Source organism: Simochromis diagramma, unplaced genomic scaffold (assembly GCF_900408965.1).
Source record: "Simochromis diagramma unplaced genomic scaffold, fSimDia1.1 OVJJ01000344.1, whole genome shotgun sequence".
Taxonomy (NCBI): Eukaryota; Metazoa; Chordata; class Actinopteri; order Cichliformes; family Cichlidae; genus Simochromis; species Simochromis diagramma.
Window position 1 is genome coordinate 3067520 of NW_024387375.1, and position 22536 is coordinate 3090055.

The 22536-nt window shown below is 39.9% G+C and overlaps 3 protein-coding genes across 4 annotated transcripts; 2 read left to right on the forward strand and 1 right to left on the reverse strand.

Annotated features, from left to right (window-relative positions):
• Positions 1 to 4943: 4943 nt before the first annotated feature.
• On the forward strand, positions 4944 to 8535 carry proca1 (protein interacting with cyclin A1). Its single transcript, XM_040008562.1, has 4 exons — positions 4944 to 5761; positions 5847 to 5979; positions 6321 to 6455; positions 6560 to 8535. Exons 1-4 carry the CDS (start codon positions 5260 to 5262, stop codon positions 8262 to 8264), a joined length of 2475 nt encoding a protein of 824 aa, XP_039864496.1. The 5' UTR covers positions 4944 to 5259; the 3' UTR covers positions 8265 to 8535.
• Positions 8536 to 13095: 4560 nt separating this feature from the next.
• LOC120719411 (dehydrogenase/reductase SDR family member 11-like) lies at positions 13096 to 18278 on the reverse strand. The gene is made up of 7 exons (XM_040008550.1): positions 18002 to 18278; positions 15559 to 15768; positions 15144 to 15238; positions 13708 to 13837; positions 13516 to 13608; positions 13364 to 13429; positions 13096 to 13283 (listed from the first exon to the last, which is right to left on the reverse strand). Exons 1-7 carry the CDS (start codon positions 18131 to 18133, stop codon positions 13245 to 13247), a joined length of 765 nt encoding a protein of 254 aa, XP_039864484.1. The 5' UTR covers positions 18134 to 18278; the 3' UTR covers positions 13096 to 13244.
• A 1237-nt stretch (positions 18279 to 19515) lies between these two features.
• Positions 19516 to 22510, forward strand: LOC120719415. 2 transcript variants are annotated; one of them, XM_040008556.1, is made up of 7 exons: positions 19516 to 19780; positions 19994 to 20084; positions 20312 to 20604; positions 20888 to 21111; positions 21397 to 21597; positions 21715 to 21902; positions 22159 to 22510. In XM_040008556.1, exons 3-7 carry the CDS (start codon positions 20475 to 20477, stop codon positions 22160 to 22162), a joined length of 747 nt encoding a protein of 248 aa, XP_039864490.1. In that variant the 5' UTR covers positions 19516 to 19780; positions 19994 to 20084; positions 20312 to 20474; the 3' UTR covers positions 22163 to 22510. The 2 variants fall into 2 exon arrangements, with proteins under 2 accessions (XP_039864490.1, XP_039864491.1); XM_040008557.1 differs by lacking the exons at positions 19516 to 19780; positions 19994 to 20084 and having other exon boundaries at positions 20167 to 20604.
• Positions 22511 to 22536: the final 26 nt, after the last annotated feature.

The following is a 22536-nucleotide window of genomic DNA, read 5'->3' on the forward strand; positions in this document are numbered from 1 at the left end:
GCTCCCAAATCCAATCCTGGGCTGTGTAAGGAAAAAAACTTTTAAGGGGTAAAAGTTTTAAGTCGTGAAATTTTTCTATGATCACTTCTGTCTGTGTCATAGTTATGACATAGGTGTCACTGTGACTTCTGCATATTTTACAGTTTGAATTCTATTTCCAACCAGAAAAAAGATCTGAATCTCTTTCACAGCTCTTGTTTCTTACTCACAGAGTTCTTTTATTACTGTAGAACAAAACATCCATCAGGACGTTCCTTCAACCCTTGTTTACACTCAGGGGCAGAAAACCCAGATTAGACTTTGCTAGAAAACACTTAAAAAGGAGCTGCTGCTTTGAGAAGATAACAGAAAGATTCCCACTGGCTTGGAAAAACATGCAGAAGATGTGAAGTTTCCACAAATATGCCAAGAAAGGTAGAGATAGTGCGGCAGCATGACTCAAATAATATTACCCAGCAGCTGTTGGTGACATGAGGCCCAACCATAGATATGAAATGTAGAGATATTAGATATCAGAATTACCAATTTACATGATTCATGTTTAGTTTATAGATTCCAATCTGTAGGGTTTCCTTTTGCACTACTGTTAATTTTAATAATCATTTCACTTTATTTCTACTTGTTTTATTGTTTTGTTTTTTTAATAATTTTTACTAGTCCACTGTCAAATGCAATATCTATTAATATGCTGTCTAAATAAAGTTTTACTTGTGTGACACTGCCTGCACCCTGCCTTCCTTTTGGCCTACTTGTGTCTTGTTTGCAGGCACTGGAGAGGCTGAGTTCCTGTTCACAATTAGTGACACTGGCAACACCTGGGCCCAGTGTGCCAGGACTGCACAAAAAGCCATTAGAACCCAGATATGCATCAGCTCATTTCCCTGAGACACCCTGTTGGACTGTGGTTGCTTTTAGTTGGGTTCTTGCATTTAACAACATTACATACACCATTTTTCCACCTATGGACTCCACACCACTCTACACCACTGATGGTACTGACTACACACACACCCCCATTTGTGCAAAGTTTCTTTTTTCTGTTTTATTTACTTAAAATAAAATAATTTGGATGGCATCCCTATGCATCTCTGTTTTTTTTGTCGTGCGTGCAGCCTGGTTTGTGACACTTGCTAACTTAAATGTTCCATGCTGCCCTTTTTCATTTTTTTTATAATTTAATATTTGTTCAATATCAGTACTGCTAATTATGTTATAGAATTTTATTATGATGACAATATTAATCTTTGCTTTATATTTTATCATCCTCTTCATGAATATTGCATATTTCATTTGTTTATTGTTTTTCCATTTTGTTTTTATACATGCCATGGTTTTTAGCTTTTATTTTTCTGTTTTCTCCTTTAAAAAAAAGAAAAAAAAATTTGCACTTTATTCCCACTTTTTAAAAACAGTCCCTACTGTTTTTTTTTTCTTTTTTTGGGGGGGTGGGGTGGGGTATTGGTTAATTTAAGTTAATGCTGTTAATGCAAAATTTTTGTCAAAACCTGTAATTTAACAGTAATGGTCTGCATTTTACTCACATCTGCATTGCTTCATTTCAAATCCATATTGGTATTGACAGTTCTGAAAACGAACAAATACCTGTGGGCATGACTGTAGTTATGTGTCGCCACCAGTCTATCGGGAAACCTAGAAAATATGAGAAAACACCTACACTTTGTTTATTTATTTATTTTCCCAGCTCTGCAACACACAGAGAGTCTGAATGAGCTGTTCTGGTTTGCAGCCTGCTGCAGCAGCAAAAGCAGAGAAATACCAGCCTCAGCTTGCATCGTCATTGCTGTCCACAGCTACCTTTCATTTTATTATTATTATTAACCTTTATTTAACCAGGAAGATCCCACTGAGATTAAAAACCTCTTTTTCAAGGGAGACCTGGCCAAGATAGGCAGCAGCAGATGTCTCACAGTTACAGAAATTACTCAAACACAGGCAGCAACAACACATACAACAATAAGTGAAAGAATACAAATAAAATAAAAATAAAATTCTATAAAATTAAAAAAAAAAAAAAAGTCAGTTAAAATGACAATCAATCCAATTGAAACAGTTGCATGTTATGGACTTGGCCTCAAGGATTCGTAGTTTAGATTTAAAAGCACTCAATGAAATGAATTCAGTCATTTTCCATTCCTCCTGCAGTTTCTTCCAAGCCGAGGGTGCTAAATGGACAAAAGCTCTTTTACCAAGTTCAGTTCGGGCAAATAGAACAGAAAGCAACAAGTAGCCATGCGGACGAAGAGAATACCGACCAGCATGTTTCATTACAAGCAGGGAACATATATAAGAAGGCAGCAACCCAAGTATCGCCTTATATATAAAACTGTATAAATGAGAGTTCCTCCGACTTACCAAAGCAGGCCATCCTACCTGAGAGTATAACTCACAGTGGTGAGTCTGAAATTTACGGTTAGTGATGAACCTCAGAGAAGCATGATACACAGAATCAACCATTCGAAGACATTGAGCAGAAGCATTCATATATAGAATATCACCATAATCCAGCACAGGCAAGAATGTTGCAGCAACAAGCCGCTTCTTTGTATTAAAAGAGAAACACAACTTATTTTGAAAATAAAATCTCAGTTTTAACTTCAGGTTTTTCACAAGATTCTCTACATGTGGTTTGAAGGTAAGCGAGTCATCAATTAAGATTCCCAGATATTTATAGGTGTGAACCAACTCTATTTTATTACCTTCAAGAGTGGTTACTGATGGGATTGTTTGGGCTTGTCTCCTTGATTTAGAAAACAACATGAGCTTTGTTTTGTCATTTCTATTTCCTGTTTATCACTACTATATATAAATATATATTCTAACATTGGTGTAACTGCACTTATTCTTATCTTCGGGAGACACTGCTGGTCTGCAGATGATCTGTCTGTGGCTGTCAGTAAGTGGAGTGTAACTTATCAATATGTTTCATCCAGACTCACCTTTTCTGTTTCACTCTGCCTTGTTACTTGACTCCACATGAACGCACAGTGAACAGCGGGACTATTAGGCTCTTTATTTTTCCCAAACCCCTCCTGCAGCGACAACATTAATTCATGAGAACACCCCCGCCCCACTCAACACTTGGTCGAATGTTGCCTCTGGTGATTTTACATCACTTCTCTCCACCTTCCAGAAATCCGATTTCAGTGCCTTGAGTGGGCTGGATCTCCGCCTCTAGCGCTCAGAGTAAGACCAGCCATGTGATATAACACTGGGCTGATTAGAAACTTGCCCTGCCAAACATTTTTCCCTCCCCGTGAGGAAAACTCAGTTGTAGAAATATGCTGTGCATCATTCTCTTAGTTTGGGAAAATATTAGGAGGGTTTTTGTTGATATCAGACATGAATAAACAATAATTTCACATATGAAATTTGTTCCCGTGTTGAGGTGATCACATAATGTGAATAAGCAGTGCAACTACTGATATATTATTAGTCAAATGAAAGTTTTTACTCACCTGTCAAATATACTATATCATATTGTGTGAAAGATTATAAGATATATGACTAAATTCTTGAACCACAAATAATTAAATACTGTATTAAAGTGGAAATATCAGGGGAAAATACCCATTTCGTCTTTTGTCCCAAATTTAAAAGTAACTCTAATTATGTTATTCATTGCTTTCCTGTCACACATACTTTATCCTGTTATAATGACTGAGGCTCACATTAAATATGGCTAAAGCTTCAAGTAATGAGTTAGAACAATCTGATTTGATTCTTAGACCTCATGGTGCTGGTAGGAATACAAGGCTGTAAAAGTTCAGTTAAGTCATGTGATTTCAGAACATTGAAACTCTTAAAAATAAGTAATAAAATTGGACAGAAATGGACTGGAAGCCAGGAGCTGCACAGGTGTGATTTGATCATGATGTATCTTTCCTGCAGCTTCAGCATTTTGCACAGCCTGCAGGGGAAAAAATAACAGCTGATCAGAGTCAACAAAGTGACAGCAGTCTAATCGAGGGGTAATAGAGGCATGAATTACTCTACTAGTCATGTGAAGGGGCTTGTGTTTATCACTTAGAGGACAGCATATGCACAGGTAACCCCAATCAGCCAAAGGCTCAGCTTTCAGACTGCTCTAAACACAGTTTCAGACTATTTGTTTCAGATCTTGGCTCTGTATGATGGAGAAGGAGAAGAGATACCCTTAATGTCAGTAATGGTTTGATATAAGCTAAGATTGTTCTTTTAAGATGGTGTTTGGCTTGAGGGGCAACTCCTTGGATTAAGATAATAAGGATTATTTTGGATGTTCAATCATGCAAAGCTATAGTAAGATCAAGGAACAGAAACATGGAGCTGGGATGGAAAATAGTGGGTTTATTTTTTAAGGAAAACTGGCATCTTACATTATTATAGTGAACCCAGACTGTGCTACAGTACACACGTACTTCTTTGATAATCTGCTCTTGGGGGAATGTAATTTTTAATTTTTGTTTTGTTTTTGTAGTTCTTCATTACTGGAGAAAAAAATACAAAAGCTTCTTGAAGCTCTACATTTGGGTTCATTTGAATGATTGGCAACTCGTGTCAGCTTCTTGGGATAACTGGAAGCCAAGCAGTCATCTGATATCTCCATTATTTCAATGAGTTTTTTTCTTTTCTGTGTCGGCCGTCAGACTCTGGGGCCCTTCAGTCACCCGGTGCAGAATGCGTGCGACAGAGGCAACCTTTTTCGACATTCCTGCGTAAATGAGTTTTGTCCCTACACTGTAATTTAGGTCATCACCAAATCAGCGCTTGTTTTGTGGTATTTGAATAATGTCCAGTGTGCTTGGTCGGCACAGTCACCCCGTGCTTGTTACCATGGGAAGCGGGCGTGAGCTAGAACCTCCTCCATGCATTTTCCCAAAGTCCTATATCTCAGCCTTCTAGGGTGGTGCTGAGTGGGGAGGGGTGGGAGGTTACTTGCGGTCATCTCTTTCTCTGCAGCTAAAGGTGCAGGTTTACGCGCCGCACACCCACTAATTAACCCTCCGTGGGTTAAGTTAGATAATTAAGGTGGTGGGGGGCGGAGGGTGGGATGATACCTGTTCACTGTGTCTAACAGATAAAGCTACTCTCCCAGGGCTACAGAGGTTAATCCTGCTGACTCCTCCCAGTCATTCATCGTAGCAATAATCGTACCACTTTAGGTTCGCCTTAAAACTGGGTGGGCTGCTCGAGAGCGCCGGGAAATCGCGAGGAGCTGTCTCCGTTACGCGTGGTGCTGAAAGTGCCACTCGCCGCATCATGTGGTCGGTCTTCTTCGTATTTTTGTCTTATCTGGACACAAACGTCGTCAATGGCGACCTCCTGAGTGGCGCTTTGGATGCAGAAAAGGAGGGCAAAGAAATGTTCTCCACGCTCAACGGCACCGTGTGCGCAAAAATGTCCACGGTGGGGGAGAATTTCCTCTACCAGGTGTCAGACGGAGCCGAGGTGGTGGGCTCAGTAGTCAGTCCAGCCGGGAAACTATTGAACTGCTCCGTGATAGTGGAACAGATGCAGGTGAAATCTTTCATGCACGAGTGCAGGTTGGTGCTGAAGAGACGGAGTGGCGGGCGGCAGGTGGAGGCGAGTTTTGCGCGCATGGATGAAGCCAAGCTGATGTGCAGGAAGTTTAAGAAGAGGGTGGAAAAGGAGGATTCGACTGTGCAGGTGCAGGTTCTGAAGAGATCCAAGAGAGGCTTTACTTATCCGGGGACCCTGTGGTGCGGAGCCGGGAACATGGCTGATAGCTATGACCAGCTGGGTAGGTTGAAAAGTTTTTATTCAAGCTGTTTGACTTCCGAGTGCAATACCTGAAATATATAATGACGCTGACCTCTCTTTTACAGGAGAGTTTGCAGGCACTGACAACTGCTGTCGTATTCACGACCACTGCCCTCATGTCATCCACGCCTTCTCCTCAAACTACGGTTACACCAATTTCAAGTGGCACTCCATCTGTCACTGTGACTGCGATAATGCGTGAGTAAAAGCTTTATTCAGTGATGCTCTTCTTCATTTCAGCAATAAAGAAGAAAAACTGGAGAGTGCAACTTAATTAGGAGCAGTTAACACATTAAATGTTTGGCAGGTCTGTATGTAGAATAGCTGATAAATTATGTTGCCAGATGTTAATATTACTCTATTGACTGTTAGTTTAAGGCATTATGGTCTCTTAAACTAAAACCTTCCTGGCTAATTTTAGATAGTAATGCCAGCCCAGTAGATACATTGCTGTATTAACAATATATAGTACTTGCTTGTCATTTAGTCAGTTGTAGTTCTCTTATAGAGAACTCAAATCATCCCTACTCTCTCTGCAGGTTGAAAGACTGTTTGAGGAAAGTCAACGATACATCTTCCCGAGTTGTTGGTCAGGCATTTTTTAATGTCATAGGTGTCCCTTGCTTTGAGTTTGCTTATGAAGAGCAGTGTGTAGAGCGGCACTGGTATGGTCTGTAAGTATTCGTGTAAACCTTTAAGTAGATTTTAAACATACTGAGCCATTTTACTTTCATAATATGTGACACATTGCCTCCCCTCTCTGTTTTCTCTCTCATAGGTGCAAACGATACAAGAAGCTCCCCGTTGCTGTGATGAGAGAGGCGGTGCCGTATGACTTTGGAGGCATTGACATCATTGATGAGCTGACAGTAGCTCCTCCCAAGTCAAAAGGTTCTAAGAAAAGCAATGAAGAAGAGAAACTGGAGAGTGCAACTCAGTCTACGATGTTGGGTCCCGAGGAGCCGTTGCTCAGAAACGTTGTCACCGCCGCCGAGGATTTACTCAAGGTTCTCGCTACTGTCTCCACATCGCAAAGCTCCAGTACCAACTCTGATAAGGTAGAGGAGCAAAGTTCAGAGAAGAAGAAGAGGAAGAACACAGGGAAGAAAAAGAAAACCAACAAAAAGAAAAAAGGAAAAGGAAATGGGAGGAAGAGAAAAGTGAAAACAGAGGCAGGTGTGAAAGCAGAGGAAGGAGCTGCTGTTTCACCCTCTGGCAGCAAAGCAGAAGTCAAGCCTCTGAGTAACTTCATCAATGAGTCACAAAGATATGATCAGTCAAGCAGGAGCACAAAAAGAGTTGATGAGAGCGAATTTGAGCTCAGAGGAAAAGACGAACCCACTAATGAAGTCATGAAAGATGAACCAGCCTTGGATAAGGAGACGGTTTCCATTACATCACCTGCAACAGTCCAGAAGAGGCCAGCAGGGTCGATCACTGCTGTGCTGACAGAAGAAGTCACTCCCTCAATAAGCACTACTGTTCCACATAAAGCTAAAACAAGAAGGCAAAGAAAGGAGAAGAGAAAGAAGAACAAAGAAACAACTCTTCTTTCGTCTCCCAAAGATCTTGTAGCAAACAAAACAGAAAACTTAAGCCTTGTCCCCACCATCATTACCATAACCCTACCAGCGCAGCCTGAGCAACAAAACTTTGGGAGCGACACTGAAAAGAGACCTGTTGTCCGCATTGCTAATGCCCCCATTGTTATCTCCAAAGTCAAAAGGAACAGGTCAAAGGAGAAAACAGACACAGAGGGGAGAAAGAAAAGGAGAAAAGGCAGCTCTGCTTCCCCCATTGTTCCTGTTGCCCTGCAAAATTCCTCTCTGGACAATCTGAAAGTGATCCCTCTCACTGGGGTTCACACCACACCGTCGATCCCCACCGCAGACTACCAGCTTTCCCACAGGCTGGATGTTTACACAGGAAGGGTCAAAGTTACAGCTTTGAACACTTCCTTTAGTATTTTGAAAAGGCAACGGTCGAGAGAAAGAGGGCTGAGAAACAACAAGAGGAAAGCCAGTGTGCCTTCTTCATTGGAAATCCCACGTTCTCACAACAAGCTTGAAAATGTGCTGCCTATTCTCACGACTCCAGGCGCTCGCGTTCCTCTCAACAGCCATGAAACCACTGCTGCAGAAGAAGAAACACAAACTCAGAGTGAATGTAGGCTTTTTGCCACAGCTGCGCCCACTGTCGACACAAAACAGCAGCGGCAAGCAGCCAGACAGCAGAGAAAACCAAGAAAGAAAGCTGCAGCTCTCAGTGATGCATTTTCTGATGCTAAACAAACTGAACCAGTCACATTTTTAAGCATGTCATCCAAAGCTGCCACTACAGCAGAGCTTAGATCTAAAAACCCCTTTGCTACCACCTTAGCACCACCTGACATGAGTCCACTTCAGTTATCTATTGAGAGAGCTAAAGTACAATTCACCAGGAAGAAGAAAAGGAAAATGAGACTGTCTAACCGACAACAATGAGCCGTGTTTTTCAGGCACAGCAGGATAGATGGAGAAACACACAAACACAGCTTTAATTACTTAGATTAGCACCTGATGATCAGACATGCTTTACAGTTAGAATATTTACATATCACAGTACACTGTTTTCTGGCTTTAATTGCTGGAATCGACATAATCATATTTAATTGTAATATGAGAATCAAGTTTTGCAATAATTTATCCTGCATGTCAATAATAAAATTATTGGTTGATTATGAATGTGTGGCAGTGTTTCACTTTATTTATTCAATAAATAAAATATTAAATAACAGTATTCTATTTTAACATAAAATAATAATTCAAAATGTTTTCTAGCAAAAGCATCTTCCAGCAGCCACTTTCCATCCTGTCAGGGAATACAACAGTACATCTCCCTAGCAATTAGTGGTTGCCAAGCAGTTGCCAACTGGTCTTCAGGACAGTATGAAAAGGCTCTAAAGCAACTTTGTTCTGTCTGGCATCCCCCTGTTCTTTGTGCTAACAGTCAACGCTTTGCCCCTAAAATGAGTATATTTGGGATATACACTCTACACTGTGATATCAAAAAGGGATAAAAGTAGTGTTTAATACAAGCATCTACCAGTGTAAACATATGTATGTCTGACAGCAAAATTAGCAAAGATGTAACAGAAGCTACCAACTTTAATGAGAAGCTAGCACCAGTGAATGTTAGCTTAAAACCACAACTTAGAATATAATACGCACGGATTAAATTTATTCAAATCTGATGTGCTATTTGGTGAGATTTAGCTGCTCAGAGGATATGATTACCACTGACTGTACAAAACTAATGGATTACAGTCGACCCCCGATATTTGTGGGGGTTAGGGACCACAACCGCCTGCAAATAGCTGAGATCTGCAAATATTTGAAATCCCATCTAAAACGTTTATAACTGGTTATTTTAATAGCTCAAACACCAAATATATCTTATATTATCACCCTAATGAAAATAATTATTTTAGATATGCTTTCTATGCTTTCCAAAAGATCAGTGAATAGGCAAATTTTCCGCAAATAATTTTATTCGTTCCACAGAAAAATCTGGGAGTAGGTGATTCTGCAGATACCGAACCACGAAGAGGCGGAGGTCGACCGTACTGCCCCTGGACAACACCAGGCGATACCAAGCTAACAAGCTAACAGGCTGCTAGCCATACCATCTTATTTAACCTTAGGAGAATGGTAGAAAACTGCAGCTCTAACTCCCAAAGAAACAAAGCAATGTGAATGCTCCACATGGCAAAAAAACAGTTTTTCAAACTTTGTAAAAATGATATAAATTTGAATAACATACCAAGAGCTATTCTTATCTAGCTAATAAAATATAATCTTCATTTTGTAATTTTGCATGCACATCTTATCTCAGCTGGAGACATTTAATCAGAAGGAGAAAGCTGAAAGGCTTAAGGTTGACCTTCTTAACCTGACTCTCCTGAGTTTCTTCTGGGTCAGAAATAGCCTTTAAGGCAGTGGTCCACAACCGTTTTTGCACCATGGATCGGTTTATGTCGGACAATATTTTCACGGCCTTTAAGGTGTCACGGATAAATACAACAAAATAAAACCAGCATGGGTACAAAGAAAAGAAGATTTATTCATAACACACGGGAAAAGACCCAGGGAAACCGAGTTAACGATAAAAACTATTTTAAAAGTAACGCTAAAAACCCGATAAAAACCCTGAAAACCATGAATTTCACACCTGAGCTTGAACTCTCGCGGCCCGGTACCAAACAACTAAAGTATTATACTATCGCCCATCCTGTCCATGGCTCTGGGGTCCTGGACTGCTTCTTTAAGGGGTGGCTGAACCATGTATGGTTAGCATACTGAACTGGGAGTAGGTTTCAACAGAAACGTGCATTTTCCTGTTAGCTGAACATTTGATAGTTGTATGTTGTCAGGGGGATGGGGTGAAAAATTCCTCAGTGCAGAAAAATCCCTGCTTTTCTTTCCATACTGCAAAAAAATCTGCATGCTCCTTTCTCCAAGGTGACTGAGGACTTTGGTCAAGCTGCCTCCCCATGTGTGGTTGAAGGCAGGGTCACATTTTCAACACTGATTAGAACCTCATTATTTTCACCTCTTACCATTGAGGGTTGTAGAGGCAAATCCTACAGATCAGCTGACCGTCACATGCTTGCATAAGAGGACTTTATCTGGATGGTTCTGGACATGTAACATATTTCCAAATTAGACCTCAATCACTCAATCATTTAAAATGTGCTCTTAGAAGAAGAATATTCACATACAGTATGGACATCTACATATCTTGCAAACAGTGGGAGTGATGTAAAAGTGCAGATTTTTATGCTACAGCTCAAGTTCCCAGGACTTTTTGGAAGCCATCCAAATATTCAAAGGAGCTTTCAGATGCAGTCCACAGTTGAAATGGGCAGAGCGACTAACACAGTTGGATGTGTGATAAAGCCATTTCTCACAGCGGGGGAAGAAAAAGTAGCAGGAATTTTCCAGTTCATCAAGTTTATGAGTTTTTTGGGTTTATGTTCCTATTTCAAAATGCATTACAGGTTGTTACTTGCACGTACAGATTAAAAGAATATCACTGAAGGCTAATTTTTTTTGTATAGTAAAGTTTTCACATCATTAAAAAATATATATTTTATAGACGTTGGCATTATACATAAAAATGTACCCTCACGAATATTTCTGATTAGTAAATGCAACCGACTCCATAAGCTCTTCTTGATACTAGACACTTTGCAGTTCTTTCAGACTTTCCCAAGGGGTCAAATATATATTTCAAGGGTTGTGAGTAACATGTGCAACAGGGTCTCACAGAAGAAAGCTCACATTTTGTGACAGAAAAGATCTTTGTTTTGTTTCTTTGCAGTCTTGTGAATTCTTGGATAATTTCCTCCATGTAGGCCTCCAAAATTATTAAAAATTTCGAGCATAAACATTGTGTAGAAATAAAGATATTCATGAAAACTTGATGTTTTTTATGATTTTCTTTTTTCTTTCATATTTTATTTATATTTACATGTTTGAAAAAATATATATAACAAATAAAACAGTCACACATTAAATACACAAACTGAGAGATAACCTTGTCTTCACTGTTAGTACATCCATCAGATCTCCTTTTTCAATATTTGCTGTTTTTCATATTTTGTCTTTTAACTTTTAACACTACAACCCCATTTAAAATAAACTCACCGATTAAATCTTCTTGTTGTTTGATATCATGCAGCTAGTGCAGCGGTCCCCAACCCCCGGGCCTCGGACCGGTACCGGTCCGTGAGTCGTTTGGTACCGGGCCGCGAGAGTTGAGGCTCAGGTGTGAAATGTATAGTTTTCAGGATTTTATCGGTTTTCAGCGTTATTTTGTTATCGTTTTTATCGTTTACTCGGTTTTCCTTGGTCTTTTCACATGTGTTATGAATAAATTTTATTTTTTTCGGTACCGGTACTAGTTTTATTTTGTTGTATTTATCCACGACACCTTAAAGGCCGGTCCATGAAAATATTGTCGGGCATAAACCGGTCCGTGGCGCAAAAAAGGTTGGGGACCACTGAGCTAGTGTACACTCACAGAGCAGTGAAAGTGAACCAGAACAATACATGCACTGTCCTTGCATGCAAACGAAGAACTGAACCTCACCGTAAAGCTGTAATTGTACAATGAAAAGACCGAAAAAAGAAAGATTTGCTGCCCACAGCGCGGGTCATGTGTTGACCTCTGGTTACTATTGTGGCGATGGCTTTGAATAGCCAGGGAGGCGGTCAAGCAGAAAATCAAATGAACAATGTATGGTTTGGGGGAAGACATGATAATGAAAGAACATCGTGTTCTGTGGATTTGTTTGGCTGAAGAAGCCAATAATCCACTGTGTTCACACATGTGGAGGATTGACAGAAAATGACCTGGCTCACATTGCTGATGGAAGAAGAACTCCGGCCTATTTCTCAAAGAAGCTGGCACTCTGATACAGACATTGTATTCATTTGTGGTTACTCTGCATTGTTCTGTGTATCTTTTTGGTAATACGCCTCTATAGTTGCTTTGTGTCTGCTTATTATGTTAAGTCTCCATGTGGTCATTTTGGGTCTCTTTGTTTTGTGTTTCTCTGTATTGACTTGCTGACAGTCCGTTCATGCACAGCAGAGTGAAGTGCCAAACAGTGGGACAACTTCCTGACTTACACTTTGTGTTTAGGTGCAAGGACCTGCAGCTGCATTTGTGCATATATACAAATGTATGTCCAGTGTAACTGAATATATATACACTGACATGAGAAAGGTGGTGGACTGAGGCGGGAGTCCTTAGCTTACCTTTGCTTTCCTCTGGACTGAGAGTCCTTCTGGCAGCTCTCCATGGACTGAAGTACAGATTTAGATTAAAGCAGGCTTGCCTTTCATCAGAAAATCTTCCATGCTGTGTTATTCAGTAAAGCTTAATCCTACATCCATGTTGACATTTTAACACACAGGTCAAATATCTTTTGTCTGGTAGTTTGTCCTTTATTTTTTTATAAACTTACATACTCAGAGACCAAGAGAGCATTCTCAGCATTAATTTAATCTAGTTTATTTTAATCTGACAGATTCTCTGAGCGAATCTTCTAGCAATAAATATTAACCTGCACCTTTTATGACCCCTAGTGGTCAAAACACAAAGGGGTGGAATCAAGTGTTTCTGAATTAGAGTGTCCCATTACCATCGCTATCCACAGCCTGATACTGTCGCACTGTGAGTTTCTATTTTTATACTTTGTATAAAATTGTATGTTTTCCACCATGCACTGCTCTTTAAATGAGATTTCCTTCAGGAAAATAAGCCAGCCAGTTTTCTCTCATTTTATTTTATATATTAGTAGAAAATTTCAGTACAAACATCAAAAACAAAACTGTTTTGTGAACAGATCATAAATCATCATTCCCATAAATGTAGTGAAGAAGTGCATAATTTCAGGGAGGTCATGTGGTTCAACTCTAAACCTGCTCTGTACCTTGCATCCGAACATCTCCGATCTGAAGGGAGAACAGTGTTTTAATATAAAATGATATTTATACAGAAAAAGAGTAAGGCATAAAAATAAGAGAAAAATCACCTGAACATGAGGAGGGGCACTGAGCACGTACGTAACAGCATTGGCAACATCTGTTACTTCCAGAGACTGTCAGAGAAGTGAAACGTGATTAATGACTTATTATTTGAGTTACCACATCAACAGTACATCAGGTGTAGGAATAATTATTTTACCTTGTATGCAGAGTATGCACTAGCTGCTTTATTAGGATTGTTTTTGTAGAACCGTGACAAAAATTCTGTCTCCACCAAACCGGGAGAAATACACTGCAAAAAAGAGTGGATACTGTGTGTGAGTGTCTCATCACAGTAATGTTGGTTTTAAAGTGACTTTTGGAGCTGCCTACAGTGTTTTTAAAGCCTTACTGTGGCTCGGATATGGCTGTTTTCTGCACGCAGCGCCTGCCGCAGGCCCTCTGTCAGGGCGGTTACAGCATACTTTGTGGCGGTGTAGAAATGTAGATCAGGATTGGTAATTACACGATGTCCGCACATGCTGCAACAGATTTATGGTAAATGGCCTGCATTTGTATAGCGCTTTTCTAGTCCTTAAGGACCCCAAAGCGCTTTACACTACATTCAGTCATTCACACATTCACACACTGGCGATAGCAAGCTACATTGTAGCCACAGCTGCCCTGGGGCACACTGACAGAGGCGAGGCTGCCGGACACAGGCGCCACCGGGCCCTCTGACCACCACCAGTAGGCAAACATGGGGTTAGTATCTTGCCCAAGGATATTTGGCATGCAGCCAGGAGGCAGCCTGGGATCGAACCACCGACCTTCTGATTAGTGGCTGACCTGCTCTGTCACCTGAGCTATAAACCGTTAACCAAATGAGCATTAAACAGCACGCATTAAACAGCATGCATTAATGTGCAAGTAAAGTAACTCTTTTAAAGTCATGTCTCAATGATGTAAGAAACACGAGGCCTACAAAGCTGTTTTGTTGATAGTTAACTGGAAATATTCAGGTTCTGGATTGCTGATTGGCCACCATAAAAGATGATGCAGATGTCACTTTGGGTTTTAAGAGATTCTCAAGGACATTTTGAAATACTGCATGGGATTTCTGCTTATTAATTATGAAGACTAAAAAACCTTTTCCCCAACGAGATCTTTAAATCAGGTGTCAGTTATTTTGCTTCCTAAATGTAGTAATACTAATATGCTGATAAAATCCTGAGCTGCAGACCTTTATTACTGCATGAGTGACACTTGTCATTAGACTAAAGAGTCTATAATAAGTGGAATTAGATATCTGCATTGATTCTGTTCCTGGCTCTGCTTTTAAAATCAAGGCTGCACTGGGAGATTTTGGCACAGTTAAGAAGTAAATCCATCCCTTCATCTATTTCCTACTGCTTATCCAGGGCCAGGTTGCAAAGCAGCAATCTGAGCAGTGATGCCCAGACCCCACTCTCCTTCCACTGTCTGGCTCTTTCCTCAGTTGACGTCAGCAGCACTGCTGCAGAACCTGAGCTGTGCGTTGTGGTGAGCCCGACTAGACTGAGTCAGTATGTTTGAATCCTGTGCACTAGCCCCATCTGAGAAGTGACGTTCCATACCTATAGCCAATTTTGGCAAACGGGGATCAGACCGCCAGGGCATCTGCCCCTGACCAGAATTGACTAACTATGGCTTCTGCTGTTGATGTAGCTCTTTTGGGCCCCCATAAGCTAAGGCCCAGCCACCTGGTAGTTTCCCTCTTGTAAAAATGTGACTTTGTTGTAAGTGAAAACATAATAATGTTAATAATAATAATGATACAGGTTGATATCACCAGTAAAAATATCGAACCCGTTTATGTTTACGATGTGTCCATCATCCACATTTCTCTCTTTCATCGACTGATACGCTTCGCGCGTGCAGATACTGAGAGCAAGAACATTTACCTGCAAGAAAAAAAACAGAAAACAAAATATCAGGAATCAGCACATTCTGGTTGATGCACTTACTTGTTGCTTCTTGCACACAGTGGGTGAAAAACGGTTATAAGCAGCTTCAAAAACTATTAATGAGTCAGTTTAAGAGCTGGAGTCACTGAGAGGTTAATGCACACTGATCAGCTACAATATTAAAACCAGTGACAGATGATGACATGTTTCACTTTTTTACAGTTCAAAGTTCTGCTGGGACATTATTCCTGTGAATGTTACTTTTGATAAAACGCTACAACAAATATTATATTTCTACAATAACTCTGAGCTCTTACATCCATCATGTTCTTCCAGCCACTGGTTTTGCCGTTTAGCAGCAATTCTGGATGAGCCAAGCCAGCACTGTTGATGCACACGTCCACGCCTTTGTGCTGCTCTTTGATCGCTGCAAACATGGCCAGAATCTCCTCTTCTTTGGTCAAGTCACACTTGAAAGGAACCAAAACACCAGGATGGCCGGCACTCTGACACTCTGCTGCCAGTTTCTGAAACCAAGAAGAGAAAGATGACAGATTTCAGAATCCACTTTGTGTTTTTAATGTGTATGAATCTACTATTCAAATATACTAAGTTACTGTAAATACACTGATTTGACTTTCCAGTTTGCATATCATCCACAAACAGTTGCCTGTGTTTGGATGTTCTGCCCATTTTTGAGTTTTGCTTCTTTCATGGATCTACTAATGATTTTGTAACAGCAGGCACATGATGATGGGATGATGCCTGCAAAAGCATTTTGTCTGGTTTTGTCTTGAGGTATGTTTCAAACAGTTCATGCATTTTATCAAGGAAATTAAAAAAAAAAACCCCACTTTACTAATTCAAGCTCTTAATTTATTCTTGGGAGATGTCACTGTAGCTCAGGGCTGGACTGGGACAAAAAAAGATGGTCCTGGCATTTTTGGTCCAGGCAGCCCGCCATGATCCACTCAGAAAATAAATAAATAAATGAATAAATAAATGTATATATCCTGCCTACACACATACTATATATATATATATTCCCTTTTGTTTGATTGTTGATATTGAAACAATAGAACAGAATAGATTTGTAGATGTCACATCAATGTAGTGGCGGCCGGCCACCCTGTTTAGCCATGTTTAAAGTGGTATGAATCCTGTAAAATGCTACCATTCATATCATTATGCTCTGTTTAGAATGTCCACTGACATTTTTCAGTACCTTACTAGAAAGCATCCATTAAATACATGAAAAACTACTTTGTGAAAAATAACTTTTGTTTTTCCACTAACTTCACTTTCTGCCCCCTCATTCTTCCTCTTCTTCTGCAACCTCCCTGTTCTCTCTCTCCATCCTCCTCACTCAACTAGAAACTAGAAAATGACAAAAATACAATCTTATAATAATTATTATAAGAGCAACAGGGGGATCCACGATCTATAACAGGACAACACACTGATTAAACGTGTGGGTAAAACAGAAGCTACAACTTTATAATTTTTGATGAATTTAATTGTTACAACGATTAAAAGACTGATCCATAAGAATTTATAACAATATTTAAACTGAATGCAGGCTGTTGCTAGATGCTGACAGGTTACATCATTATGACCTGCTGTCACCTGGAGCTAGAGCTATAATGTACACAAACACTGAAGCCCAATTTGACCAGAACAGGAACAGAAATCTTTAACAAACTAAAATAATAATAAGTACATCAGCTTCTTAACTTGTGATATCCCAGGAGACTAGTGGATCGGAAGGGTAAAGTTAGCTAATAATCTCTAGTGATTTATATACAGTCTGAACTTTTACTCTATTTCAGTTGAATTGTGTTTTAAATCTGCATCGCTAATTTGTGCCATGAAACTACTTCTTTATCTTCTTTCTGCCGCAGCAACTAAAGTCTGTAACAGAGAGGCTGTAACATCATGAGAGAACAACACTGGACATAAAATTTGTTTCCATTTTATCCTGTTCTGTCCTCAATAGAAAAGTTATGATAATATAACATTTGAAGATAATACTACTATTATTAATACTATTTATTGTTATTTTTAGGGGTGCTCTGATAAAATCTCAGACCCCAAAAAGGGTCTTATCTCGCCCCTGTTGTTTTCTCTCAGCTTTTCAGCTCCAACTTTTCGACACTTATTTCACCCTTAACTTTTTCTACAAGCGAGCAAGGAAATTTTATTGGGCAATCCAGTGTCAGTATTTAAAACGAACCAATGGGTTGCTGTCAGTGCTTGTACGCCGGTGCGCAGCGGCCCTTCTGGTCGGTCCATCTCTCCAAAAGTGTGTCGGCCAACCGGGAAAATACCAGGTTTACCAGATTACCAGTCCAGCCCTCCTATAGCTGCACTTTGTTAAGATTGTTGATTGTGGCTAATCTTTGACAACAGCATTATGTTTCAAAGTTCAACAACCAACAGTGCATATCATCTACATAAAGTATGCTGACGGATTGTGTGCCAACTTAAAGAATAATTAACCACAGAGTTATAAATTTCAAAAAAGCAAAGGGCACAAAAGAGGATTTTCACCGTTATGTTTAAAATTTCAATATCCTGGCTTTTGCTAGCTTCTTATAAAAACTCTGTAGATGTAAATCAAAAGTAGTTTAACTACAAACAAAAAACAACAACGAAGAATAGCGTTTTCCCCTGCATAATAGTAACTTTAACAACCAAAATGTATTTATCTTTACATTAAATTACTCCCTGCAGAAATTACGTTTTCACTTTATAGCATACCTGAATCTTTTCGACGTCCCTGGCGCAGCCCATCACTTTCATACCGAGTCGGACCAGCTCTACCGCTACAGCCGCCCCAATCCCGACCGAGGCTCCGGTCACCAGAGCCACTCTGCCACGCCAGCGCTCCATCACAGTCCAGACAACGATAACCTGCTACACCCACGAAAGCCCCACAATTATAAAGATAGGGATGCTGAGTCTGCAGCAGAGAGACCCCAGAGCTCTCATGGACCTGTCACAAAAGCGTGAGCTGTGAACCCTGTGAACATGACTATGAACGCCCCGAGCGCTTAAAAACAGTCGTCTCTGTGCTGCGTTCATGACATCAGCAAACTGTAGGAAATATTTAAATCGTTTTTTTTGTTGCTTCTCTTGAAAATTATACTACAATCTATTTATTCATATCCATCAAATGAAACCTAATTTAATCTCAATTGACCTATCTAGAACTGTAAAAGACCAACAGGACCATAAGAGCCTTCATCAAGAATTCAATGGGGAAGTGGCGAACAATGCTACAGGCCAACCTCAAGCCAAATACACAAATCTCCATCAAGTGCTGCTCGGCATAGGCCTGAACCCCCTTCAGCCAAATCATTAACAAGACTGGCTACAGATAACGTCTGAAGCAAAGGAGCAAATGTCAGCAACTTCCTCTACATGGATGACATCAAGCTTTATGTCAGGAGTGAATGAGACACCGATTCACTGATCCACACTACTAGGATCTACAGCAATGACAACAGAATGCCATTCTGGCTGGAGAAGTGTAGTCGGATGGTAACAAAGACAGGAAATGAACAACATTTTTGACTTAGGAAAAAGTATTAAGAGATGGCGTCATTCATTTTAAAAAAATGTATCTTCATGTTTATGTCTGATTAGTAAATTAAAACAGCTGGTAACACTGCATTTCTTTTTAACTATCAGACTTTCCCACAGGAATAGAGAGGAAGCCGAGATGTCCCTGTTTTAATGAATGCAGCTTACGTTTGGGGAACTGTGCGAAGCTGACAGTTTGATATTTGTCTCAAAGCCCCCACATGGGTATGCGTTGTGGTCTGTACTTCTCAGGCGATTGGTACACAGGGATTTAAGGCTTTATAAGTAAAGTGTAGTATTGATGATGATACCTGTAGTTTCAGACATTTCTGTGCGCAGAAAGGTTTTTGAAAGAGGAAAAGAGGAAGTTGGGGCGATCGTGGCTCAAGAGTTCGGAGTTCGCCTTGTAATCGGAAGGTTGCCGGTTCGAGCCCGGCTCGGACAGTCTCGGTCATTGTGTCCTTGGGCAAGACACTTCACCTACTGGTGTTGGCCAGAAGGGCCGATGGCGCGATATGGCAGCCTCGCTTCTGTCAGTCTGCCCCAGGGCAGCTGTGGCTACAACTGTAGCTGCCTCCACCAGTGTGTGAATGGGTGGATGACTGGGTGTGTAAAGCGCTTTGGGGTCCCTAGGGGGGACTAGTAAAAGCGTTATACAAATACAGGCCATTTACCATTTTAATGTTTACGGATTATCACAGGTGATTATAGCCAAGGAGGAATATGTGCCCAACTTTCACTTAAACTAACATAAGGATATATAAAGGCTCTGTTAACATTATGAAGCAAGTCATGCTGACCTTCTTTCCTTTGTTCAGTGCATCATGCGTTGTCTACAACACCAGGTGAAAGTGAGGCCAAGCATCAGGAAACAGAGAGCTGCATTCAAGAGAGTGAAAATGAGGGACAGGCAGAGGGACAGCAGATGTTTCCATATAATGTGGCAGAATTTGTGTAAGCTGTTGTCTAGGGGTTAAAGAAATCCTTCATTTTAGATGTTGTTTAGGATATTGTTTTGATGCAGGTTTCCAATTTGCATGTTTAGGGGTTTCTTTTGCTGAATGACTGCAACTTTAGGATTTACATTTAATTTTTTTAATGATGTAGTGTGAGAAATTCTTCAAGGCTGACATGTTTTATGATTTCTAATATCTCTTATCTACTTAGCCCTATTTTTCTGGAGGAAGATGAAGCTCTTGAAGAGGCAATTCAGCGTAGCCTCCTAGAAGAGTCTGATAGACAGAGTTCATATTTCAAGGTAAGATTTGAAAGTAACCTTTGATAATTGAATATCCTATTTGCATCTTTACTTGCATCGTTTTTTTGCAGTTACACAATTACAAAGGTAATTGCTCATTTCTGACTAATTTAATATGGACTATCACAACATAATTATCTGTTGTAACTCTGTGCACTTGAGTCAAATGTCCAGCAAATTTCCATTTTTCCCCAAGATCTGTTTGTCATTGTCCCTTTTTTATATAGGTCTTTTAAGAAGCTCAGCAAAGAAGAAATTGAAGGTCTTCTTAGAGCTCATAGTGAGAAAGTCATTACACCAGGAACAAGACAACTCCATATCAGTCGAGCCAATGTGTGGTCGACTGCTTTGCGTCAGTTCAAGAGACCCAAGTTTGCAGAAAGCTGTGAGATGCTTTATGTCACATTTGCAAGCGATGAACATGATACAGAGGAAGATGCTGCTGACCTTGGGGGGCCAAGGCGGGAGTTTTTCCGTTTACTGGTGAAGGCCATCTTTCAGGACAGTGGTGCTTTTGAAGGTAATATGATTTCATAGACAAACGAACTAACTTACTTACTCAAGGCCTAAAGGCTTGTTGACGACACTCGTTTTTATAATGTTACAAACGCAACAACCACCTGATCTGAACATTGTTTGACAGAAAATTAACAAGTTAATAAATGACTACAGATAATAAATCTGTTATGTTCTGTGTCTGAAACAGTAAAAAAAAAAAAAAAAGTAATACATTTTTGTCTGTCAATCTCAAGATATCAGTTGGGGTCTGTACAGAATATACTTTTTTGTGTGTTATTTTTCAGCTACACCAAATGGATGCACACTGAAATTTAACATCCTACACTTGCAAAATGGAGTATATCGAACCATTGGCAGGATGTTGTCCACGATAATAGTGCAAGGTGGACAAGCACCTGCCTTTCTCTCTCCACATGTAGTAGACTACATTGTGTCAGGAGACATTCTTCAAGTACACCTAACACCGGATGATATAGGTGACCCTGAGTTAAGAGAGAATCTGAAAAAGGTGAATTGCAATATTATAACAAGAATATTGTAATATTTCCTATATTCACAAGTCTTCTGGTCTTCTTTTATAATATATAATAAATACACTTTTGGTTATTAGAGGCAATTCCATGTATTATATTTTCAATTTGTTTCCTTTTTGTTAAAAAAAAAAATTATTGGTGAAATACAGCCAAATAAACCAAAACTAAAATGTTTCGAGTCCAATTAAAATGAACTATCTGCAGTATTTGTGTACACTGGTAAAAAACAAACATTTAAAGTGTTTTTCTTAAATATTTAGGTTGTAAATGCAACAACGCAACATGATTTGGAGAAAGCAGTCAGCTGCTGCGACTTATGGCAATATCAAGTTGAAGGTCTTCCACTCACAGTCACCATGGCCAATAAAGATCTGTTTGTGAAAAATGTAGCTCTATACCTTGCAGTTCTGCAACGGCAAAGCTGTTTTGATCAACTTACTGATGGCTTGTCCTACTATGGAGTGAGATCTATATTTTTTCTGTATCAATTGGTCATTATTTTATAATAAACATTTAGAGTGAGCTACTTTTTGTATTTAAAACTGGAATTTAACCATTATTTAAACTTTTCTGTCTAGATTTTATCACCCCTGAGAGAGAACCCCAGTTTGCGTGTTCTGCTTGACCTACCGGGGGAGGACAAAGATCTGACAGCCAGTTTAATTGCTGGGGTTCTCAGGCCAAGCTATTCTGTCCTGGGGAGCAACAGAAGAGTTAGAGGAGCTGATGGTGGTCAAATTTCGGGAATTTCTCCAGTGTGTCAAAAGTAAACAGAAATTCACATATAATGTAGTCTGGCCATGAAACAATTCAGGACACTAAAGTAAAACTTAATTTGTCTTTTTATGTCACATGCACACACTAAACAGGAATAAAGATGTATGATGGCTTACAACTGACAAGCAAAGCAAAGACAGAACCTCTGTATTTTTTATAAATACATTAGCCATCATTTAGTTGTTAGCTCAAGCTTTAACTATTTTAGTGTCCCCAGGTTAACGGTGGTTTTTCTTTGTTTTTAGATAAAGAGCTGAGAGACGCACTTGGAGAAAGGACTCTTACCAAGGATGAAGAGGCATTTGTGAAGGCTTTGAGGCCTGGTCACATCTTGGCTTTTGCCACCGGGAGCAGCAAGGTTCCAGCCATAGGTTTTCAACCAGCTCCTAAAATAACATTCATTCACAATGAAAGCAAACATCTCCCGATTGCACACACATGTGCAAATGAGCTTTAGCTTTTTGTGAATGAAACAACAATGGCTGATGATGCTTTTCATTACTGCTTCTTAGTAGCACTCATGAATGGAACTTTATTCAGCACCATCTAAACATGTTCCAAAAAAGTGAAATTAAAATGGTGGGTTGGTTAACTCTAATCCTGTTCATTAATTGTAGTTTCAA

What these genes read in the sequence shown, in the direction of transcription:
- proca1 (XM_040008562.1), top strand. Translation starts at nt 5,260, where the DNA reads ATGTGGTCGGTCTTCTTCGTATTTTTGTCTTATCTGGACACAAACGTC. An exon ending in TGATAGCTATGACCAGCTGG is followed by an intron (nt 5,762 to 5,846) that starts GTAGGTTGAAAA and finishes TCTCTTTTACAG; the next exon opens with GAGAGTTTGCAGGCACTGAC. An exon ending in CACTGTGACTGCGATAATGC is followed by an intron (nt 5,980 to 6,320) that starts GTGAGTAAAAGC and finishes CTCTCTCTGCAG; the next exon opens with GTTGAAAGACTGTTTGAGGA.
- LOC120719411 (XM_040008550.1), bottom strand. Translation starts at nt 18,133, where the DNA reads ATGGAGCGCTGGCGTGGCAGAGTGGCTCTGGTGACCGGAGCCTCGGTC. An exon ending in CACATCGTAAACATAAACGG is followed by an intron (nt 13,838 to 15,143) that starts GTTCGATATTTT and finishes AATCTGTTGCAG; the next exon opens with CATGTGCGGACATCGTGTAA. An exon ending in GTGCCCCTCCTCATGTTCAG is followed by an intron (nt 13,284 to 13,363) that starts GTGATTTTTCTC and finishes TTCTCCCTTCAG; the next exon opens with ATCGGAGATGTTCGGATGCA.
- LOC120719415 (XM_040008556.1), top strand. Translation starts at nt 20,475, where the DNA reads ATGCTTTATGTCACATTTGCAAGCGATGAACATGATACAGAGGAAGAT. An exon ending in GGACAGTGGTGCTTTTGAAG is followed by an intron (nt 20,605 to 20,887) that starts GTAATATGATTT and finishes GTTATTTTTCAG; the next exon opens with CTACACCAAATGGATGCACA. An exon ending in ATGGCTTGTCCTACTATGGA is followed by an intron (nt 21,598 to 21,714) that starts GTGAGATCTATA and finishes TTTTCTGTCTAG; the next exon opens with ATTTTATCACCCCTGAGAGA.